Source organism: Cetorhinus maximus, chromosome 23, assembly GCF_964194155.1.
Source record: "Cetorhinus maximus chromosome 23, sCetMax3.hap1.1, whole genome shotgun sequence".
Lineage (NCBI taxonomy): Eukaryota > Metazoa > Chordata > Chondrichthyes > Lamniformes > Cetorhinidae > Cetorhinus > Cetorhinus maximus.
In genome coordinates this window covers 22,901,962-22,926,755 of record NC_135901.1, presented here as the reverse complement: position 1 = coordinate 22,926,755, position 24,794 = coordinate 22,901,962, and the positions used below count along the sequence as shown (strand labels likewise).

The 24,794-nt window shown below is 43.6% G+C and overlaps 3 protein-coding genes and 1 pseudogene across 5 annotated transcripts in view; 1 reads left to right on the top strand and 3 right to left on the bottom strand.

Annotated features, from left to right (window-relative positions):
* Positions 1-24,794, bottom strand: part of LOC144697113 (uncharacterized) — a 425,270-nt gene that overhangs the window by 11,427 nt on the left and 389,049 nt on the right. The window contains exons 1-2 of one of the 2 annotated variants that reach the window (XM_078568937.1): positions 2,675-3,136; positions 2,545-2,594 (exon numbers count right to left, since the gene is read on the bottom strand). The exons of the other annotated variant lie outside the window; for it this stretch is intronic. The gene's annotated coding sequence lies outside the window, so the exon portion shown is untranslated. Of the gene's footprint in view, positions 1-2,544; positions 2,595-2,674; positions 3,137-24,794 lie in introns of those variants that run through there. 2 annotated transcript variants of the gene reach the window in all.
* Positions 1-24,794, bottom strand: part of LOC144697072 (uncharacterized) — a 141,562-nt gene that overhangs the window by 111,965 nt on the left and 4,803 nt on the right. Inside the window, exon 3 of the transcript XR_013580299.1 lies at positions 21,506-22,208. The gene's annotated coding sequence lies outside the window, so the exon portion shown is untranslated. The remainder of the gene's footprint in view (positions 1-21,505; positions 22,209-24,794) is intronic.
* On the bottom strand, positions 339-15,264 carry LOC144698427 (uncharacterized; annotated as a pseudogene). The gene is made up of 2 exons (XR_013580517.1): positions 14,390-15,264; positions 339-1,400 (listed from the first exon to the last, which is right to left on the bottom strand). The product of XR_013580517.1 is annotated as an uncharacterized LOC144698427 (transcript).
* On the top strand, positions 15,821-23,965 carry LOC144697137 (uncharacterized). Its single transcript, XM_078568977.1, has 2 exons — positions 15,821-15,974; positions 19,702-23,965. The coding sequence occupies exon 2, from the start codon at positions 20,060-20,062 to the stop codon at positions 20,876-20,878; it is 819 nt and encodes a 272-aa protein (XP_078425103.1). The 5' UTR covers positions 15,821-15,974; positions 19,702-20,059; the 3' UTR covers positions 20,879-23,965.

The window sequence follows — 24,794 nt, the reverse complement described above, 5'->3', positions numbered from 1 at the left end:
GGTATCTAGCTCACACAATACTTCTGCTTCTGATTTTACTTTAGTTAGGAAGTGCCAAGGCCAGACTTTGTTTCTTCCTTGGTTGGGATGTAACCCGTGTCCACATATCCACTTCATTCTTCCACTGGTCGTATGGCTCAGACTCTGAGAACATCAACGGCTAATCAGGCCCTGAGAATTTCCACTTGCTTTCAGCCATTCCTCACTAAAACTGCTAGGATTGTAAGCCTCTATCTGAAATCTTATTTTCTTTGAGTTGCCAAACTTTACCATTAGACAATCATTCTCAGTTACCATGTTATAATCCTTATGGTGAAGGAAGAAACTGGAACCAATCCTTACTTGGTATAGATTTATTCACAGAATGAAACATTAACCTCCTAACTCCACTCCACGCTCTGTCAGTAAGTGTCTCTCTATTTGCACTCATGTAACCATCCAAACAGGCCCTCCATCTGAATATACTTAACCTCCATTGATACAATTAACACGCGCAGTCGGAGAATCTAAAATGTCTCTAATCAGTGTGACTGCCATGGGATCTCAGCCAGTTGGCTGACTCAGTGAATCCTTTCCCACAATCAGAACAGGTGAACAGTCTCTCTCTTCTGTATGAGCTCGCTGGTGCCTTCGCAGGCTGGATGAATCAGCGAATACCTTCCTACATTCAGAGCAGGTGAATGGCCTCTCCCTGGTGTGAACTCGCTGATGTCTCAGCAGGTGGGATGACTCACTGAATCCTTTCCCACACAGACAGCAGGTGAATGGCCTCTCCCCGGTGTGAAATCGCTGGTGCTTCCACAGGCTGGATGAGTGTGTGAATCCCTTCCCACACTCCTTGCAGCTGAATGGCCTCTCTCCAGTGTGAACGTGTCGGTGTGTCCGTAGACTGGTTGACCGAGTGAATCCCTTCCCACACACAGAGCAGGTAAATGGCCTCTCTTCAGTGTGAGCCATCTGATGTCGCAGCATGTTGGTTAACCGATTAAATCCCTTCTTGCACACAGAGCAGATGAATGGCCTCTCCCCAGTGTGAACTACATGGTGATTCTGCAGGGTGGATGATTCACTGAATCCCTTCCCACACACAGAGCAGGTGAATGGCCTCTCCCCAGTGTGAACTCGCTGGTGTGTCTGCAGGTGGGATGAGCAAGTGAATCCCTTCCCACACTCAGTGCAGGTGAACGGCCTCTCCCCAGTGTGAACTCGCTGATGTGTAAACAGGTGGGATGAGTGTGTGAATCCCTTTCCACACATGGAGCAGATGAACGGCTTCTCCCCGGTGTGAATCCGTCGATGAATTTCCAGTGCAGATGGGGTACGGAATCCCTTCGCACACTCCCAACATTTCCATGGTTTCTCCATGGTGAGGGTGTCCTTATATCTCCCCAGGTTCAACGCTCAGTCGAAAACTTGTCCACACACACAACATGAGTATGGTCCCTCTCTGCTAGGAATGGTGTGCTTTTTCAGGCTGTGTAACTAGTTAAAGCTCTTTCCACTGTTAGTGCACTGGAACACTCACAGTCTTATGTGTGTGTGTGTGTCGGTGCTTTTCCGGTCACATTTAAGTTTAAAACCTTCTGAAGCACACAGAATAGGCAAACATTTCTGCTTCTTGTTTCAAAAGCTGAAGACATTCAGCTCCCAATGAATCAGGTGACTGTCAGATTCTGATGTGGTCTTTGGTTTGATAATCTGTCTTCAAATCCTCCCCTTCTAATATCCTGTAAAAGGAGTTTACAAAAGTCATAACTGTCAGTACAGAATAGAAATTCAGAACACACAATTCTAGTTTCTATGAATCATTCTTTCTTCTCTCATTCCCCAAAATGCTGTAAATCTTGATCCCAAAAACTCTCCCTCCATTCTCACTCTGCTGGTACTAATATACACCCTCCCAATTCTCCTGAAGGTGCTAATTCATGCTGATTGACAGATCCATGCTTACAAATTCTATATATTTATTGGACAAAAATTAACGTAGTATAAAGTACTGTATTGCATGATACGTGGGGCTTGTGAGGATGAACTTTATTTAGGCAGTGAGCGGTCATGACCTGGGACTTTCTGCCTGGGAGCGTGGTGGAAGCAGAGTTGATCAATGATTTCAAAATGAAATTGGATGGGCACCTGAAGGAAATAAACTTGCAGAGCTGCAGGGACATAGAGGAGGAATGGGACTGAGTGGATTCCTCTACATAGAGTCAGCATGGACTTGAATGGACTCCTTCTGTGCGATCGTGACTCTATGACTGAAAATATATAACATAGCTACAGTTCAATATAAGACTAGAAATAATGATAAATGTACTTTATTACAGAACCATAAATAACAATCTAATATGTATCATATAACATTAGTCATATCTGTCTTATATTAATTAACTGTCCCCTTCAATGCCAGCCATTTCCTGGGGAAACTACCCCTCTAATTAGAAACATTAGGAAAGAGACCATCCTTTTAGCCAGACAAATAAATGTGTCAAGCTGAGGGAGCAAAGGATATCAATGTCTTTAAGAGAGAGGGAGACCTGAGCCAACCTTTCCAGAGTCTGCGTCTTTCCTTGATTCACTTCCTTTCCCTTCAGCTCCTGTAAGTCAACAATTAGAAAATAACTTCCCGAATTAGAAAACAAATGGAAATGGGGAGAAAAGAAAGTGTTTTACTCACAGATGTTGCACGGAGGAGGGTGTTTTAACGTCTGTGAAACTGAACTTTCATTCAAAGAGAGAGAGAGGAGTAGCAGCTTTGCTGGACAGTAATGAGCAAGTCAGCAAACTCATTGTCCAACTTCCGCGTTCAAACAACGGGGAAAATCCGTGCAGCCAGAGGCACAAAGACCACACTCTGATTGGCTGGAGGACTAGTCCACTTCCGGTCCTCCCTCACAATGAGGGAGCGTAACCGGAGTGCATGAGGGGGCGGGAGAGACTTTGACCTCCAGACGCGCTGAGTTGTTGTCCAATCCGCAGTAGTTTTCTCCTGTAACCAGGGCTATTGATCCCAATGAGACATTGTGTTGGGAACGCCCCTTTGAGTTATTATAACGTCCATAATGGAACACTGTCTGAATTAAACAATAGGACTCACTCTGCTCCACGATGACGTGCTCGGGTTTAGTCTGCAGGCCAGGCGCGCGGACACGGGAGCCCCACCCATTGTTTTTCCTCCCCCTACACCTCCTCGAGCCAACGTTTCTAGGCAACCGACTCGGCGAACTCCCCCTTCCCCCGCCTCCTCTCCCCACCCCCAACGGCGGCTGGCTGATCCAAAAAGAGATCGAGAGCGACCGCTGGCTGCAGCTGCATTGCGCCTGCTCCCAACAGCTAGGTCAGCAGCGTTTTCTGCGCCTGCGTGCTGGGCTGCTGGCTGAGGGAGTCGGACAGGGGACTTTGCAAAATGTCTTTTCGCCTTATTTTGTTCCAAGTCATGTAGTTTGATTTTAAACAGCACAGCATTTGTTTTTACCTTGACAAACACACTAAAACTTCCTCCTCTGTTCAACGTCTGTGAGTAACACTTTCTTTCCCCCTCCCCCTGGGGAATACAGAGAGTCGTGGGACTCTGTAACTAGAATTAGTGCCAAATATACTGAGGCGAAATGCTGCTGATTTTGTGGAACCTGTGTTTTATCGAATGAGCTGGTTCAAGTCAATTTTGTCCTGTCTATTCAAATACTGTTTGTCTGTTAATGCATGCTTCACTTGCATTAATTTTAGTTTGATTGTTACAGTAGAAGTTTGAAACTTTGTCCTTTGGTTTATTCTGTTGGGGTTGTCTGGGAATTTGAAACAAAAACAGAAAATTTTGGAAAACTCAGCATCTATGGAGAGAAAGACAGAGTTAACCTTTCAAGTCCGTATGATTCGAAAGAAGACTGAAGAAGAGTCATACGGACTCGAAACATTAACTCTGTTTCTCTCTCCACAGATGCTGTTAGACCTGCTGAGTTTTTCCAGCATTTTTTGTTTTTGTTTCAGATTTTCATCATCCGCAGTATTTTGCTTTTGTCTGGGAATTTGTTTATTTTAAGGTTATCAGTCTCCATGGGGATCATAACAACAGAGATATGTCTAGTGTTGTTATATGGTAGATATTAGATATATTGTTGGTTCTGTAATAAATTTCTTATGATTGCTAGTACTTGTAGTACTTCTAGCACTATTTCTTGTAATATAGTGCTGTGGCTACGTTATGTATTTCCAGTCATAGACTATTATGGTGCAGAAGGAATCCAATTGGAAACTCAGGCCTATGCTGACTCACTGTAGAGCAACACAGTCAGTCCCATTTCCTTCCATATCTGCATTCTGCTGCAAGTTTATTTCCTTCAAGTGTTCGTCCAATTTTATTTTGAAATCATTGATCATCTCCACTTCCACCAGCCTCATAGGCAGCGAGTTTCAGGTCATGGCTACTCACTGACTAAGAAAAGTTCTTCTTCACAACCTACTTGTATCTCTAATTCAGTAATACAGTAACTACTGTAATACAGTAGTACAGTATTACACACATATTTAGTCCAATAAATATATATACAGGCTAGCAGACTGCATGAAGTTTTTCAGGTCCTTTTGATTTGGACAGGGAGCGATAAGCATGGATTTGTTGATCAGCATGAATTGGCGCCTTTAGGAGAATTTTGTGTATATTAGGTACAGCAGAATGAAAATGGAGGGAGCGGGGAGAGGGGAAACAGAGATTTACAGCTTTGGGGGAATGAGAGAAGAAAGAATTTTCCATTGAAACTAGAACCATCTGTACTGAATTTCTATCCTGTACTGACAATGATGACTTGTGTTAATTCCTTTCACAGGTTATTAGAAGGGGAGGATTTGCAGACAGATATCTCAAAACAAATATCACCTTAAGACCTGACAAAGTTACTCGATTCAGTAGGGCCGAATATCATCGGTTTTTGAATCTGCAGGGACAAGTGTTTGTTCTGTCTGCTTCAGAAGATTTTAAACATCAGTGTGAGCGTTCCAGTGCATTGACTGTGGAAAGAACTTTAACCGGTTACACAGCTTGAAAAAACATTGCTATTTACTGTGGGGAGAGACTGTACATGTGTTCTGTGTGAGGCTTCAGCTGATCATGCAACCTGGAGACATACAAGGACACCTGCACCATGGAGCAACCATGGAAATGTGGGATCTGTGGGAAGGGATTGAGATCGCCATCTGTACTGGAATCTCATCGATGCATCCACAGTGGGGAGAGGCCATTTACCTGCTCTGAGTGTTGCAAGGGTTTCATTCATTCATCGCACATGCTAAGACACCAGTGAGTTCACACCGGGGAAAGGCCCTTCACCTGCTCTGAGTGTGGGAAGGGCTTCAGTGATTCATCCAACCTGCTAACACAGCAGAGGATTCACACTGGGCAGAGGCCGTTCACCTGCTCTGATTGTGGAAGGGATGCACTCAGTTATCCCATTTGTTGACACATCAACGAGTTCACACTGGGGAGAAGCCGTTCACCTGCTGTGAGTGTGGGAAGGGATTTACCACTTCATCTGAACTGCTGACACACCAGCGAGTTCACACTGGGAGAGGCCGTTTACCTGCTCTGAGTGTGGGAAGGGATTCACTCACTTAACCAACCTGTTGAGACACCAGCGAGTTCATACTGGGGAGAGGCCATTCGGCTGCTCTGTGTGTGGGAAAGCATTCATTGATTCATCCAGCCTGGGAAGGGATTCAGTCGGTCAACTTACCTGCAGAAACATCAGCGAGTTCACACTGGGAAGAGGCAGTTCACCTGCTCTGAGTGTGGAAAGGGATTCAGCGATTCATTCACCCTACTGAGACACCAGCAAGTTCACGACAGTTGGTGAAGTGGGAGGGTCAGAGGGTTTCTTTCTGATAGACTGGCCGATCTCATGACTTTGCTTCCAGTAGGCTAATGCTCTTTGAGCCTGGGAGTGTGCATTCCCACAAAAATGATCCACAATGGCTGATGAAGGACATTTATTTTATCCTGGATAGTAAATAGTATTTTCCCTACCACTGCAGGTAGATCTCAATTAAATACATTTGTCTCTGTTCCATTGAGTCTACAGCACAGGGCCAGGTCAGTTGGCTCAATAGGTCTATGTCAGTATTAATGCTCCACATGAGCCTCCACCCACCCCTCTTCCTCTCACCCCATCAGCATATCCTTCTATTCCTTTCTCCCTCTTGTGTGTATTGAGCTTCCTTAAACGTACTCATGCTATCCACCTCAGCCGCTCACTGTGGTAGTGAGTTCCACATTCTTATCACTCACTGGGTAAAGATGTTTCTCAAGAAATCCCTATTGGAATATTGAACCTGTTCATAATCTTAATGACTTCCATCAGGTCTCTCTTCAGTAGAGCCGCAGGTTGTTCAAATTTTCCTGAAGGTTAAATGCTCTCATTTCTGGTATTGTTTTTTTGAATCTTTCTCCAGTGCCTCTATGTCCCTTTTTTAAATGGAGATCAGAAATGTTGAGGCCATCTAGTTCGAACATGTTTCTAAACAGAGGTCCCATATAAAAATGGATTCCATGATTTAGAAAAGATATGAAGCCGTTACAGATGGTGCAGGGGAGATTTATGAGAAAGCACCAGGGATGAGGGACTTCAGCTGGTTGCAGTGGAGCAGCTGAAATTTCCCTCTTTAAATCACAGAGTCATTAGACCATGAAAGAGGCCATTCACCCCATCGAGTCAATGCCAGTTCCCAGCAGAGCATTGCCCTGTTCTATTCCTGTATCCCTGAACATTTATTTCCCTCAAGTGCCCATCCAATTTCCTTATGAAATTGTTCATATCCTCTGCTTCCACCATCCTCTTGGCATTATAGTTTTTTTTGGGGGTCATTTAACCTCCAAATCTCCTCGCTCAATATTAATTTTTTTGTTAACCATCCAGACTTAACCGTTCAAGTAATAGGGGACAATTTAGTGATGTAACTCAGGGAACATTTATTAAGCAACAAAAGTCATACTTAACAAAGCTAGGCAGTGACTTTACTGGCTCAATGCGATACTTGCTTTCTGATCCAGCCTAGGGTGTGAGCTGACATGGGGTCCTCACTCTCTCTCTCTTGCTCGAGCCCTCTGGTCTTCTGCTTTCAGCTGACAAGCAGTTTTCACTTTCAAATTCAACGCATCTGGCAGCTCAAAGCTGGTGATTTTTAACTCCTTTCAAACCACAGACCATGCACATGATCAATGATGTTACTGATTCCTGTTTGAATAGTGCGGTGTGTGATCGGGCCCTGATTGGTTTAGCTGGTGCACGATCAGATTCTGATTGGTTTCTCGAGGGTGATGGTCATCTATTGATGTCATTTCCCATTGTGCCTTGACTGGCCCTCTGAGGTCACCACATTACAGGGAGGACATAATTGCTCAGGAGAGAGCGCAGAGGAGATTTACAAGAATGTTGCCACGGCTTGAAGATTGCAGCTATGAGAAGAGATTCGATAGGCTAGGGTTGTTTTCCTTAGAACAGAGGAGGCTAAGGGGTGACCTATTTGAGGTGTACAAAATTATAAGGGACCTAGATAGGGTAGACAGGAAGTACTTGTTTCCCCTAGCAGGTCAATTACCAGGGGACTTAGATTTAAGGTGATTGGTGGAAGGATCAGAGGGGACATGAGGAAAACCTTTTTACTCAGAGGGTGGTGGGTGTCTGTACTTCACTGCCTAAGTTGGTGGTTAAGGCTGAAATGCTCAACTCATTTAAAAGGTACCTGGATCTGCATCTGAATTTGAAGTGCTGTAACCTGCAAGTGACAGACCAGGTACTGGAAAATGAGATTAAAATGAGCAGCTAGTTTTTTTTTCTCTTTTTGGCAGACATGATGGGCTGAATGGCCTCTTTCTGCACCGTAACTTTTCTATGGTTCTAGGTGTCAATTACTCGTGGGACCATCACTCTCATTATAAAGTTTCTGTCATTTCATTAAATTTTATGACTTTCTTCTAAAATGACGGGGCACTTAGGATGGTTTTGATGTCTGCCTATTTGAGATAGAGCATGTGATGTCTAGTAACACAGGACTCATCAGTTTAGATGTCTAATTAATCTATAGGTATTAATATCTTATGTACTGTAGAAGTCTCATTAGGATAGATGCTTATCAGTATGTTATTGGTTGAAAGAACTGCTTTGCCTCATATGTTTTTGTTGTATCTGAACGTCCTTGGTATAAATTAATTAAAAATGCAGAATCATTCATAGACTTACAAAAATTACAAAGTTACAGAAATTACACAGTCTATATAAAATACCGATAAAATCAGTGCTTGAAAGTGATCTATATCAAATATATATAAAATCAGTCTTTGAAAGTGATTTATATAAAATACATATAAAATGAGTGCTTGAAAGTGATTGGTGTGCTAAAGTTAAGGCAACGAGATTCACTTAAAAATATAACATGATACATTCCTAAGTAATAAAAATCAAGAGAACTTCATAGATACAGAGGCTAATTACAGAACTTAATTCTAAACTTACAGGTTCAAAGATGAAGGAAAGTGACTGTTTCTTTTATAACATCACAAGTTAAACTACACTAATTTGATGCACAGGATGAATGTTTTATCACCTGTTTTTCTTTGCATAATAAGTCTTTGAATCCGAGGGGTAATACAACTGGCCTAGCCTCTGAAAACCTGAGTAAGCCAGTTATCTAATTAACTAGTTGCAGTTGCAAGCAGAGCCTGTATGATCCCTATTTTAAGGCTGGACTAAAACTCACCTTCTTCCAACCCTAACAGCAACTTTTAATTAATTGCTAAATTAAAGAAAGATTAGACTTTAGATATAATTTAACCCTTAAACTCCCTCAGTCACTAAACTCCAATTTAAGCACTCTACTACAGACAAATTCCCTGCTGTCTGTCCTGAATGAATCCATCTCATTAAAAAATGTTGAGATTCAAGGACAGACTCAGTGCTCCAGTCCCTTTCCCTTATTCCTGATGGTCTGAAGCTCACCTCAGTCCCCATGGCTGGGTTCATGGTGAAACTGATGGTCCTGAGCTGCCTTTACAAAAATAATCAGCAATCCAACTCATTGGTTACAATATTTAATAGAACAAAATTGATCAAAGATTCAGGTAAAATATTTTCCAAGGTTTTCTGACATGGTGCAGTGATTGTTTCTGATGGTTTAATGGTGGTCACCATTACCTGGTGCAGCTCGGGTTTAGTTTATACCAATTCCAGTCCATTACTGAGACACTTTACCCCACCCTGATTCTCCATCCCAGAGAAAACTCAGTTACTGACCTGAGATTAGGGCCTTTAATGGTGACTCTGACAACCCAGCATGCATCATGAGGCAGAATCAACCCTATCTAATAAACCACAGAGCTCAATATAAAACAGTGAACATTATCCTCCAGACCCAAATATAAAACATTGAACATTATCCCCCAGACCTGAATATAAAACAGTGAACATTATCCTCCTGGATGCGGGAGCTGTGCTGATGGATTCAGACTGCGACAGTCCAATGTTCCAGTCGGGTTCATTCCAGGAACCAGATTTAAGGGGCTGGATCATTGCAGATGAGGGTCTCACCCTTCAAACTCGGCTCCTGTGAGGAACCGCACCAATGCGGCTCGGGAGTGCTACAACCAGAGTCGCATGACCACCAGGTGTGTCATCGAGCAAAGCATCACAATGTTGAAGATGTGTTTCGGTGTGAAATGGCTTGTTTAACCTGTTGTCCAAACTTTTGAGAAAATTTACCATTCCAGGGTAGTTTGAGGTAGACTAGGTACTTCTCAGGTCTGAAAGTAGTGGCCAATGGCCCATTTACAAATTTGCACAATACACAGCAAGCAATGCTACTGTGTCGTGGTTACGTAAGTGTTTTCCACGAGAAACATAGAAACTAGGATCAGGAGTAGGCCATTTGGCCCTTTGAGCCTGCACCGCCATTCATTATGATCATGGCTGATCATCCAACTCAATAGCCTGCTCCTGCTTTCTCCCCATACCCTTTGATCCCTTTCGCCCCAAGAGGTATATCTAACTCCTTCTTGAAAACATACAATGTTTTGACCTCAACAACTTTCTGTGGTAACGAATTCCACAGGCTCGCCACTCTCTGGGTGAAAAAATTTCTCATCTCAGTCCTAAATGGTCTACCCCATATCCTCAGACTGTGACCCCTGGTTCTGGACTCCTCCACCATTGGGAACATCCTTCTTGCATCTACCCTGTCTAGTCCTGTTAAGACTTTTATAGGTTTCTATGAGATCCCCTCTTATTCTTTTGAACTCCAGCGAATATAATCCTAACCTATTCAATCTCTCCTCATATGTCAGTCCCACCATCCCAGGAATCAATCTGGTAAACATTTGCTGCACTACCTCTGTTGCAAGAACATTCTTCCTCAGATAAGGAGACCAAAACTGCATACAATATTCCAGGTGTGGTCTCACCAAGGGCCTGTATAATTGTAGCAAGGCATCCCTGCTCCTGTACTCGAATCCTCTGGCTATGAAGGCCAACATACCATTTGCTTCCTTTACTGCCTGCTGCACCTGCATGCTTACCTTCAGTGACTGGTGTACAAGGACAGCCAGGTCTCGTTGTACATTCCTCTCTCTCAATTTATAGCCATTCAGATAATAATCTGCCTTCATGTTATTGCTACCAAAATGGATAACCTCACATTTATCCATATTATATTGCATCTGCCATGCATTTGTCCACTCACTCAGCTTGTCCAAATCACATTGAAGCATCTCTGCATCCTCCTCACAGCTCCCCCTCCCACCCAGCTTTGTGTCATCTGCAAATTTGGAGATATTACATTTAGTTCCCTCATCTAAATCATTTATATTGTGAAAAGCTGGGGTCCCAGCACCAATCCCCACGGTACCCCACTGGTCACTACCTGCCATTTAGAAAAAGACCAGTTTATTCCTACTCTTTGTTTCCTGTCTGCCAACCAGTTTTCTATCCATCTCAATACACTGCCCCCAATCCCATGCGCTTTAATTTTACACGCTAATCTCTTATGTGGGAGTTTGTCGAAAACCTTCTGAAATTCCAAATAAACCACATCCACTGGCTCCCCCTCACCAACTCTACAAGTTACATCCTCGAAAAACTCCAGTAGATTTGTCAAGCATGACTTCTCTTTCGTAAATCTATGCTGACTCTGTCTGATTCTGCCACTGTTTTCCAAGTGCTCAGCTATTAAATCTTTTATAATGGGCTCTCGAACTTTCCCCACTACCGACGTCAAGCTGACTGGTCTATAATTCTCTCTACCTCCCTTTTTAAATAGTGGGATTAAATTAGCTACCCTCCAATCTGCAGGAACTGTTCCAGACTCTCTAGAATCTTGGAAGATGACCACCAATGCATCCACTATTTCTAGGGCCACTTATTTAAGTACCCTGGGATGTAGATTATCAGTCCATGGGGATTTATCGGCCTCAATCCCATCAATTTCTCCAACACCATTTCCCTACTCATACTGATTTCTTTCAGTTCCTCCCTCACACTAAACCCTGTGTTCCCCAAAATTTCTGGTAAGTTATTTGTGTCCTCCTTTGTGAAGACAGAACCAAAGTATTTATATAGTTGGTCAGCCATTTCTTTATTCCGCATTATAAATTCCCCTGTTTTTGACTGTAAGGGACTACATTTGTCTTCACCAATCTTTTTCTCTTCACATACCTATAGAAATTTTACAGTCAGTTTTTATGTTCCCCGCAAGCTTACTCTCGTACTCTATTTTCCCCTTCTTAATCATCCCTTGGTCCTCCTTTGCTGAATTCTAAAGTGCACCCAATCCTCAGGTCTGTTGTTTTTTCTGGCCAATTTGTATGCCTCTTTCTTGCATCTAATACTATCTCTAATTTCCCTTGTAAGCCATGGTTTGTCCACCTTTCCTGTTTTACTTTTGCGCCAGACAGGAATAAACAATTAGATAAAATCAAAATACTGCGAATGCTGGAAATCTACGCTCTTTGAATGTTTGCCGTTGCCTATCCACCATCATCCCTTTAAGTAATGTTTCCCAATCCATCATCGCCAACTCGCATCTCATACCATTGTAGTTTCCTTTATTAAGATTCTGGACCCTAGTCTCAGAATCAACTACGTCACTTTCCATCTTTATGAAGAATTCTATTATATTATGGCAGCTCATCCCCAAGAGGCCTCGCACAACTAGATTGCTAATTATTCCTTTCTCATTACACAATACCCAGTCAAGCATGGCCTGTTCTCTAGCTGGTTCCTCAACGTATTGGTCCAGAAAACCATCCCGTATTCACTCCAGGAATTCCTCCTCTACAGTATTGTTACTAATTTGATTTGCCCAATCTATATGCAGATTAAAGTCACCCATAATTACAGATGTCCCTTTGTTGCATGTGTCTCTAATTTCCTGTTTAATGCCATTTCCAACATCACCATTATAGTTTGGGGGTCTATATACAACCCCCATTAACGTTTTTTGCCCCTTAGTGTTTTTCAGCTCTACCCATACAGATTCCACATCATCAGAGCTAATATATTTCCTCACTTTTGCGTTAATTTCCTCTTTAACCAGCATTGCAACTCCACCGCCTATTCCTTTTTGTCTGACCTTCCTAAATACTGAATACCCCTGGATGTTCAGTTCCCATCCCTGGTCACCCTGCAGCCATGTCTCCGTAATCCCAACTATATCATACCTTTTTACATCTATTTGCGCAGTTAATTCATCCACTTTATTGTGAATGCTCCTCACGTTAAGACACAAAGCCTTAAGACTTGTCTTTTTAACATTACTTGTCCCGTTCTCACTATTTTTCACTGAGGCCCTGTTTGATTCTTGCCCTTGATTTCTCTGCCAATCACTTTTCTTATTCCCCTTTCCGTATTTTGTTCTTGTCCTTGATTCCCTCTCCTCTGACTGCTTGCATAGGTTCCCATCCCCCTGCCATTGTAGTTTAAACCCTCCCCAACCACTCAAGCAAATATTCCCCCGAGGACATCAATCCCGGTCCTGCCCAGGTGTAACCCGTCTAGTTTGTACTGGTCTCACCTCCCCCAGAATCAGTCCCAATGTCCCAGGAATCTGAAACCCTCCCCCTCACACCATCTCTTCAGCCACGTATTAATCCGATATTTCCTGCTATTTCTACTCTGACTAGCATTAACAGGATGTGGGCATCAGTCCAAAAAGTAGTTCTACCAACTACATAACTGAGCAATATTGTGTATGAATTTCAGTGCCAGTGCAGTGCCAGGTATGAATGACGTACATCCCAGTGATTGACTGATTGAATCAAACAGCATGTTCCTTCGCTTCTCCCTAATCGGTAGAGTACCAGCCCGCACTTGCAAAACCAAAAAAAAAACGTCTACTGTGAGATGTGATTCCACCATTGGACAGCACCTGCTGAACAATCCAGAGTGTGCTAATAGCTACACTAACAATCAATTTAAGGTAATCAGTCAAGCTTGTAACATGGCTCATTTCTGTTTTCTAGAAGTGACATACATTCATATGCAGCGACCCACTCCCTACAAACCAAAGGAATGTTTTCAAGTCTTGCACCTTTTTTGAACAAGCCAGAAGTTGGGGAACCTATAGATTCATGTTGATTTCTCCATGGCAACGTCTCAGCCAATCATAGTTCACTTGCCAACCAATCAGCACCGGTTTCCCCTGTAGTATATGTTGTTGTGATCATTTGAAATTTGGCATTCTTGTGTTTGTCCTGATCAGTACAAGATGAAAACCTTTAGCAACATGTCTCCCTTTTCAGAAATATTTAAGTTTTGCACTACCAAAGAACTATATGTTGTTTTATGTTTCTTGATAACTTAATTTCATAATGGAGGTGTCACTGAGAAGAATGTGTAAGTCAGTAAGAATCGTCAGCAAGGATTAATCAGCACTTTCTAATTGGAGATGTTAATCAGTGGAACTTTTCAGACACTGAATTGTAGATTTTGTACCAAAAATCAATTTAAGATTGAAGTGAAAGTTCATAGAACAAGTTCCAGTTGAGAGTTCTTGAATTAAAACGAAATATCACAGGTGGTGCTTTTGAAAAGGGGCATCGCAGCCCTGAAAATCAGCAACAGGTCCAGAATATTAAACTCCAGCTAATTATAGGGGTTGTTAACATCAGCAGAAACAATCCTAATATTGTCAGACTATCAGTCCTGGGTGTTATTAACAGGAGCAATAACACCAGAATCCAACCCCTGCAGATACTTGTGAACTTGCTGGTGTGTTAGCAGGTGGGATGATCGAGTGTATCCCTTCCCACACTCAGAGCAGGTGAACGGCCTCGCCCCAGTGTGAGTGAGTTTGTGTAAATGCAGGCTGCCGAACTGAGTGAATCCCTTCCCACACACGGAGCAAGTGAATAGTCTCTCCCCAGTGTGAGTGCGTTGGTGAGCAGTGAGAATTGATAACTGCCTGAAACTCTTTCCACAGTGAATACAGCTGAATGGCTTATCCTTAGTGTGAATTCGCTGGTGTGACAGAAGGCTGGATGAATTTGTGAAATCCTTCCCACACACAGAGCAGGTGAATGGCCTCTCCCCCATGTGAACTCGCTTGTGTGCGTTGAGGTTGGATGAAGACCTGAATCTCTTTCCACAGTAAGTGCAGCTGAATGGTCTCTCCTCAGTATGAACTCGCTGGTGTGACAGCAGGTTAGATGAAAGAGTAAATCCCTCCCCACACACAGAACAGGTGAACGGCTTCTCCCCTGTGTGAATTCGCTGGTGTGACCAAAGACCGGATGGCCCAGCGAAATCCTTCCCACACAAGGAGCAGGTGAATGGCCTCTCCCCAGTATGAACTCACTGATGTGCGTTGAGGTTGGATGAACACGAGAACTTCTTTTCACAGTAAGTGCAGCTGAAAGGTCTCTCCTCAGTGTGAATACTTTGGTATGACAGCAGGTGGGATGACAAAGTGAATCCCTTCCCACACTCAGAGCAGGTGAATGGCTTCTCCCCAGTGTGACTGCATCGATGGATTTCCAGCAGGTATGGATAATTGAATCCTTTCCCACATTCCTCACATTTCCACGGTTTCTCCAGGGTGCCAACCCCAATGTGATTGCGTTTATGGATTTCCAGTCGGGATGGATAATTGAATCCTTTCCCACAGTCCCCACATTTCCATGGTTTCTCCATGGTGCCGGTGTCCTTGTGTCTCTCCAGGTTGGACAATCAGTTGAAGCCTTGTCCACAGACAGAACACATGTACGGTTTCTCCCCACTGTGAATGGTGTGATGTTTTTTCAGGCAGGATAACTGGTTAAAGCTCTTCCACAGTCAGTGCCTGGAACACTCTCACGCAGGTATATGTGTGTCTCTTGGTGCTTTATTAATCGTACTGAATTTTGAAATCTTCTTCCACAGACAGAACAGGGAAATATTTCTCTTTTCACAGTCAAAAGCCAATGATATTTAGGTCATGATGAAGCATGTGGATCTGTCAGATCTTGATGTGAAGTTTAGTTTGAGTTTCCTGCCTGTAAATCTTCCTCTTCAAATACCCCGGAAAAGGAGTTCACAAAACTAATTCAGAACAGACAATTCTACTTTGTATGGAACATTTTTCCTCTCATTTACCCAAAAGCTGTAAATCCTCGTCCCACACAGTCTCTCTCCTCCCTGGGCTGAAATCCAAACTCATCGTACCATCTCCACCATTTCATGGCTGCACTCCCAGTCTCCACACCCCCTGACCCCCACTCTGGCGGAGTCCAGTTTGCCAGCCCATGTGTAGAGGGAGAGTCAAATCAAGAGTCAATAATTTTCTCTCCTGGTCACAGGACCCCCGAAGTCCCACCCACTCTGTGTTGCATTACCACAATGGCCATACATGTACTCTGCTTGCTGCTGAAACATGACGACGGCCAACATGGGCCTGTTTCCAGGAAAGGCTGCATTTATTTGTGCTACAACACCAGGGGAAGTACTTCCTGCATCAACACAAAGACAGTGTGAGTCGTGGAAAGCAAGAGTCACTTTTAAGTGCAGCTGGTGCCTTATATCTCATTTTACTATTTGCTGCTGGACTGACGTTCTAAATTAAGTTTTGAAATACAAGCTGAAATCTGGTATCAGGGAGTAAATTAAAACACAATCATGTTAGGATTGACTGTTCCCCAAAATCCTGTCTGTCAAATTCTCATCAGAAATACATCAGGGGATTGTATTGTAATAGATCTTTTCACAGATGCCATAAAATGACTTATTTTTAAATATATATGAACATATTCTTCAGTAAATAAATAATAAATAACGATATTTAATAAAACAACCACCCAATGTGGGGTTTGACACTCTGACTCTGGGTTTCTGATCTCCATTAACCACTAACTGAGCGGCCGCTTTGCGGATCCATAAAGTGTTTCCAAATCCTCTCCGTCCAGCCACCGGCTCCATCGCTCCCTCCCCCCAGGGCCTGTCACCGCGGGGTAAACACGGGGACTGGGGCCCACCCCAGAAGTTGATCCAGTTCTCAATCCAGCCGCGGTTTCCATTCCTACCCTGTGCTCACAATCGCCTCCCGAACCGTCCGCTCCTCCTCACTGTCACCATGACTGACACTGAGCATGCTCAGATCGCACAACCACACTGCACCTGCGCACTGGGAGCCGGGCTCACCGGACGCCGCCATCTTGGGAGAGGAAAGCGGAACTTGTTCAGGGTGTCGAGCGCATGGGCGGCCATCTTGGTGGGGGAAGTGGGGTGTGAGGGCGGGGTGTGAGGGCGGGGCTTCCTCCCAGGGGCAGGCCCGGGTTACCCGGGCAACTGGCTGCCGCCATCTTGTGCTGAGTGTTTTCCATCCGGGTCTTTAGTGAAGGAATGGACAATTAGCTGGAGTTAGTTTGAAAACTGTTCAGAGGAAGGTTTGAAATCAGATTTACATCCAGATACCTGTAAGGACAATAAAGTTTCCATCAATTATGTGTTTAAAATGAAATCAGAATGCTGGAAATACTCAGTTCTGAAGAAGAATCATATTGGATTGGAACTGTTAAATCTGTTTCTCTCTCTTCACAGAAGCTGCCAAACCTGCTGAGGATTTCCAGAACTTTCTGTTTTTATTTCACATTTCCAGCATCCACCGTATTTTACGAAAATTACTATGTTTTTAAAAATTTTGTGGTGTAATTAGTTAAGCGTAAAATAATTGTTACCATTTAAATGTACAAATCAGTGATATTTATTTGTGTAACTGAGAATCGGCTGTTCAGGAACAATGTCAGAAATCACCACAGAAAATATAGTGGAAATCTGAAATTTTGTTGAGATTCAGACAATTGAAAATAAATAACACATTGCCGGACGTTTGTGAGGCAAGAGAGTATTAACGGTCATGGAATCAAAGCAGTTGGATGGATTTAACATAGAAATCTGGTATCGGCACACTGGAGCTCAATGTCTGAGCTTGGACTAATTCTGGTTTTGTTTTGAAGGTGGTGTAGGTTTCCCGTCTGCCCTGTAGATTATCTCCACGCCCACGGGTAATTTGCTCAAGGTGAAATGCAGAGAGGAAAATGGAGAAGAGGGTTGGTGCAATGACACAGCCTTGTCTGATCCCAGTCTTCACTGAGATACAGTCTGTGATGGTTTTGTTGATGAGGTTCGCAGCTTTCATGTTTGAGGAGGGTACAGGATAAAACGTCACAGTTTGACTGTGTAAAAGGCTTTTGTGAGGACAAAAAAGGTCAAGTACAGCAATTGGTGCTGTTCCTTGCAATTTTCTTGGGTTTGCCACACAGTAAGGATCATGTTTGTGGTGCCTTTCGATGGGGGAAAACGACACTGTGAACCTGGAAGGAACTCTTTGGCCATTAAGAGAAGGCGATTGAGGAGGATCATTGTAATGATCTTCCCTGTGGCAGGCAGCAGGGAGACTCTTATGTAATTACTGCAAATGGACTTATCTCCCTTCCTGAATATCATCAGAATCGCAGTGTCCCAGAGATTCCCCAACATGGACTCCTCTTCGCTGATGAGGGATATGAGGTTGTGTAGCCATGTCAGGAGTGTAACACCACCCTGTTTCAGAATTTAAGCAGGGATTCCATCCGCTCTAGAAGTCTTGTTTTCAGCTGTCAAATGTTTTTTCATTTTCGTACCGGACGTGGTAGCACTGAGGCTGATTCATACAGGTTATTGAGGAGTGGAGTTGAGGACACTTAAGTCGAAGGCAGTGTCTTGGTTGAGGAGCTCTTCAGAATATTCTCTCCAGTGAGCACTGGCTGACTCTGTCCTTGATGAGCTCCCTCCATGCTTGGCTCTCAGGGAGGTTGGCCCTTGAGTGGTTGGGTCATAGATTGTCATGATAACGCTGAGGAAACCACACATGTTGGTGTCTACGAGTTGTTGGATCTCCCCACATTATCTTGTGGGTTTTACTACCTACCAGCACCCCCACCACACTCCCCCCTCCGTCACTGAAGAACAATGGTGAACCCTCGAAATATGGACCATTTTCTGTATCTTGGGAGCCTTCTCTTGATTAAGGCAGACATGGATGACAAAATTCCTCATCGCCTCTAATGTTCCAGCTCAGCCTTCAGCCGAATGATGAACAGAGTATTTGAGGACCAGGATGTCAAACCCGAGACTCAGGTTCTGGTTTACTGGGCAGCAGTGATCCCCGTGCTCCTAAAGGTTTCAGGGACTCGGACAACCTACATCACGCACCTCAGAACACTGGAGAAGTCCCATCAGCGGTGCCTTCACAAGATCCTCAAAATCCAGTGGCAAGAAAGGCAGTCCAACAGCAGCGTCCTCTTCCAAGCCAACTTGCCCATCACTGAGGCGCTAATCATTCTAAACCAGCTCTGCTGGGTGGGACATGTTCGTATTCCTAAAGCAACTGCTGTACTTGGAACTCAGGTCACAGCAGGAGACTCTCAGGAGGTCAGCAGAAACACTTTAGTAATCTCTTTAACACACCCTTGAAGAGATCAGATATCCCCACCAACTCATGGGAGACCCTGGATTGTGACTGGTTAAAACGAAGAAAGCTCATTTGGGAAGGCATCGAATACATTGAAAAACTTGGTCGGGAACACACAGAGGTGAAGTTGAGGCAATTGAGAGAGTGCACAATCCTCCAAACCACCCATCTACCCAACCCTTTAGGCACTACCTGTCCTGCATGTAGCAGTGTCTGCAGATCAGGCATTGGTCTTATAAGCCATTTCAGAACCCATCATACCAGAGTGGAGACAAGTCATCCTTGATCCAGATCGACTGCCTAAGAAATAGGCAGACATGGGAGGTGGGGCTCCCTTCCTGGTGACGTGCCCAGGTTACCCAGACTACCGGTTGCCATTTGAGAGAGGAGGGCAGGCCTTGTTCAGCCAGCCGGGTGCATCCCTGGCCATCTTGGTGAGGGGACATTGGGTAATCAGGGCTTCAGGGTCCCAGTGACCAGGAGAGAAAATGATTGATTAATTGATTTTATTCTCAGTTTGCACACAAGAGCTGGAGAACTGGACCCAGCCAGAGGAGAGGGAGGGAGAAAACTGGGAATGGAGGACAGAAACTTAACTGAAATCTGCACAGGGAAGACGGGGGTAGGGGAGGTGTGGGATGGGGTTTTACAGTTTTGAGGGAAAACATGTTACACAGAAACTTGAATTGTCTGTTCTGAATTTCTATCCTGGACTGACATGATGACTTTTGTGAATTCTTTTTACAGGGTATTGTTAGGTGAGGATTGGCAAACAGGAAACTCAAACCAAACATCATTTCAAAATCTGAGTCTTTCGATTCATCAGGACCTGAATATCATCAGCCTTTTAACGTGAAAAGAGAAATGTTTGTCTGTTCTGTTTGTGGGAAAAGATTTCAAACATCAGTGTGACTGGAAAATCACTGAGGCACACACATCCAAGTGAGACTGTTCCAGTGAACTGACTATGGAAAGAGCTTTAACCAGTTACACAGCCTGAAAAAACAGCACACCATTCACAGTGGGGAGAAACCGTACACATCTTCTGTGTGAACGAGACTTCAACTGATCATCCAACCTGAAGAGACACAAGAACCCCAATGTCATGGAGAAACCGTGTAAATGTGGGGACTGTGGGAAGGGATTCAATTACCCATCTGACCTGGAAATTCATCAATGCATTCACACTGGGGAAAGGCCATTCACGTGTTCCGAGTGTGGGAAGGGATTCACTCAGTTATCCAGCCTACGTACACACCAGAGAAATCACACTGGGGAGAGACCGTTCACTTGCTCTGAATGTGGGAAGGGATTCACTTGGTCACCCACCCTGCTGAAACACCAGCGAGTTCACACTGGGGAGAGGCCATTCACCTGCCACAAGTGTGGGAAGGGATTTGCCGATTCATCCACCCTGCTGAAACACCAGCGAATTCACTCTGATGGGAGAACTTTTAAATGCCCAGATTTCAAAAAGTGCTATAAAAGTTCCAGGGAACTGATGCGCCATCAACGTGTTCACACTGACGAGAGACCATTCAGATGCTGTCAATGTGGGACTGGGTTCAAGACATCATCTGATCTCACAATACATCAGCGGGTTCACACTGGGGAAAGGCCGTTCATCTGCTGTGTGTGTAGGAAGGGATTCACTCATTCATCCAACCTCCTGAGACACCAGCAAGTTCACTCTGATACGAGAACTTTTAAATGTTCTGACTGTGAGGAGAGCTTTAAAAACAGCAGTGATCTGCTGAGACACCAACGCACTCACACTGGAGAGAGGCCGTTCATCTGCTCTGTGTGGGGGAAGGATTCTCTCGGGCATTCACCCTGCTGCAATACCAGCGAGTTCACACAGGGGAGAGGCCATTCACCTGCTCCATGTGTGGGAAAGGAATCATTGATTCATCCCACCTGCTGAGACTTCAACAAGTCCACTAGTGACGACTGGGTTTGTGTTGTGTCCTTATTGCTGCTGTTAATCACATCCAGGACTGAATTTATGAGTTAATCCTGAAGTGTGCAAGAAATGTGTCCCAGCTGCTCTCACCCATGGTTCAGAGCTCCTAGACACAGAACAGAAAGCTCCTTTACAACTGGGTTTAGAGTCAGGATGAACAATAGTGAATGCTGGACACATGCTGTCAAATTAGAGATTGGTGTAAAACTGTGATCTGTTCCTGACTGAAAGTGAAATGGCAGGTTTAAGTTTCCAATCTGAAAATGACTATGATAATTATGGTATGAGGATTTAAAATGTTTGTGTGATATTCTTGAGTCTACCAATGTAGGGCAATAACAACAAGAATTTGCATTTCTACGTGGAACCTTCAACCGCTCTCTCACCTTCCATTGACTTCGATGTAATGGAAACTGACAGTTGGAACCTGTCGACATTTGAAAGATATTTACAAATGATTGGAGGATTTCTTACAGTTGGGATCTTCCTCTGTTCTGTCCACTCGAGGTGTTCGATAACAGATTTTCTCCTGTGAATATCGAGCTGGAATATTGGGCTGTGATGTGTTTCCTTATTCATCTTGTTGACTCTAAATGTTGAATCTTGTGGTTTCAGACACCAGATAATCAAGCTCACAACATCAGATTGTCTTTTCCTGACTTTATGAACAGCACTGCAATCATACAGAGTAATTCCTTACATGGTTCTGGTCTTCAGTGAAGTACTTATAAATGTCATCATTAATATACTTCAGAGCCTGTACTATAGGAATGGTGGATTGGTCTGTAATTTTAATATAATTTTAATTTAGTATTCCTTCCTCTAATATCTCGTCAACCGCTTCCCTGTTACCTGCTGAATTTGTTTGCCGATTTTTGTTATGACAGATTGTCACATATTCCCATGTTTTTAACTTGATTATTTAGTCTCTATATTAAATTTTATGAATGTTCTTGTTGTAAGTTACAATTCAGTATTTGAGTTGTGAATGTATTTCTTGAATAAAACACCACTATATTGAAAAATTGTAGTTACCCAATCCAGAGAACAGATAATACAGTGGATTCAGAGCTCTCTTCTCCCCAGCTCTGATCTAAAGAGCTGCAGCTACACTGGAGATATTTATAATTAACTTGTTCACTACATTCGTGATCTGACCCTGCTCAAACCATAACCACAAGGATACCTGTGCATTGTTCTGAGTGTGAGCACAAGGCTGTGTCACTATCACACACAGATATCGTTTCCTTGGTTCACATCTCCATACAAAGACCAGCTCTTCACACATCTCCTTTCAACACAATTGCAGCAGACATGAGTGAGGATGTGAGGCTCATTAATATTCACCCACATTTCATAACAGAAAGGTTCCACTGGGACAAAGGTTCAGGCATTTTGCATCACAGGCAAAATACAGAGCAGTACAGGAGCACACTGACAGTTTAACAGAGTCTCATAAGCCTGCAGGCTCCTGTTAAATACAGAGCAGTACGGGAGCACACTGACAGTTTAACAGAGTCTCATAAGCCTGCAGACTCCTGTTAAATACAGAGCAGTACAGGAGCACACTAGCAGTTTAACAGAGTCTCATCAGCCTGCAGGCTCCTGCTAAATACATAGACAAGGGAATGATGGTAGTGTGTTAATTCTACTGGACTAGTAATCCAGAGACCTGGATGATTGTCTGGAGACATGAGTTTGAATCCCACGAGTGTATCTGGGGAAATTTAAATTTAATTAATTCATAAACCTGGAATAAATCTAAAAAAGCGTAAAAACCCATCTGGTTCACTAATGTCCTTTAGGGAAGGAAATCTACCGTCCTGGTCTGGCCAATATGTGACTCCAGACCCACAGCAATGTGGTTGGCTCTGAATGCCCTCTGAACAAGGGCAATTAGGGATGGGCAATAAATGCTGGCCTAGCCAGCAACACTCACATCCCATGAACGAATAAAAAAAAACTTGGGATCATTGTCCCAAATGCCTAATTGATGTATAGAAATCCTCTAGAGTTCTCATTAGGGCAGGCACTCAATATGTTAAAGGAAACTGCTGCTGGTGTATGTTTTCATAGTGGCTGCCAGAGATTGGAACAGTTAATAAAAAGGGCACAAAGGGCACATAGCCTAAAGCTAATACGGAAATTACAAAGTTACTTCAGACCTAAAATCGATAGTGTGCATAAAATCAGTGCATAAAGGTGAGCTGAGATAGCAAGATACACATAAAAATACATTCAATGGATACATTTAATTGATACACGTTCATAACTAATATGAGTCAATGCTCATAACTAGTGTGAGTCAATGTTCATAACTAATATGAGTTGAAAGAACTACAAAAACTGATTGGAAAACTTAATTTTAAGCTTAAAGAACCAAAGATGGTTCTATATTGTTCAGGAAAGTGACTGCTTCTTTGAAGACACGACAAGTTAAAAGGATAAACTGATTTAAGACATAAGGCTGAAGATTTGAAACCCCACAGCTGTTTTCTTCACACAATAGGGCCTTTTAACTCAAGAATAACTGATCAGTGTCAATGGCTGGGGAGTTAACAGTTCCAGACCTAAGCTCATCCAACCAGGACGGGGTTTGCAGCACTTATTCTGCAATTAAACCATAAAAGTGTAGCTTTGCACCAGCCTAGGACCATATGCTGTATTTCACTTGTCAAGACAAAGAGCCAGTCACGTGGTACTAGTGTCCTACATCGATTACAATTAAGCAGAACATCATATTAGGTTATTTGATTAATACACTCCAATTACTTGATTACACATAACTAAACGAGAAACTAATTATTAAACATGACCTTTGCTACAATCTCACAGACTAGTCAAGCAACAGCCTGACATAGTCATACTCAGGAACAGACCCGAGCAGAGATGGCAGCACAGAGGTATACAGGGTGAGAGAGTGGCCCTGAGAGTCCTCAACATTGACTCCAGTACCCATGAAGTCTCACTGCATCAGGTCAAACATGGACATGGAAATCTCACGCTGATTACTGCCTTCCCTCAGCTGATGAATCAGTGCTCCTCCATGTTGAACACCACTTGGAAGAAGCCCCGAGGGTGGCAAGGGCATTGAATGTACAGTGGGTGGGGGAATGTCCATCACCAAGACTGGCTCAGTAGCACCAATATCGACTGAGCGGGCTGAGTCCTAAAGGACATAGCTGCTAGGCTGGGTCTGTGATAGGTGGTGAGGGAACCAAGAGGGAAAAACCTACTTGACCTCGTCCTCACCAATCTACCTGTCGCGGATCCATCTGTCCGGAATAGTATTCGTAGGAGTGACCTGCACACAGTACTTATCCATTTTCGGGTTGACAAACTGTAACTGGTGGAGTGTCACAGGGATCAGTGCTGGGGCCTCAACTATTTACCATCTGACTAGGATGAAAGAACCAACTGTGTTACATCCAAATTTGCTGATGATACAAAGAGGTGGGAAAGCAAGTTGTGAGAAAGATATAAAGATATAGATAGGTTAACTGAGTGGGCAAAAATTGTGGCAGATATAATGTGGGAAAACATGAGGTGGTCTATTTTGGCAGGAACAATAGAAAAACCATATGATTTAAATGGGGAGAGACTGCAGAATGCTGCGGTATGGAGGGATGTGGGTGTCCTGATACATGAATGACAGAAGGGTAGCAAGCAGGAACAGCAAGTAATTAGGGTGGCATTTTCGAAAGGGGGCTGAAGTATAAAAGTAAGGAAGTCTTGCAATGACTGTACAGATCATTGAAAAGAGCACAGCGAGGGAACTTTTGTCGCCTTACTGAATGAAGGATATACTTGTATTGGGAGCAGTTCAGAGAAGGTTCACTAGACTGATTCCTGGAATGAAGGGATTGTCCTATGAGGA

Coding starts and splice junctions, on each gene's coding strand:
- LOC144697137 (XM_078568977.1), top strand. CDS start 20,060: ATGGAGAAACCGTGTAAATGTGGGGACTGTGGGAAGGGATTCAATTAC.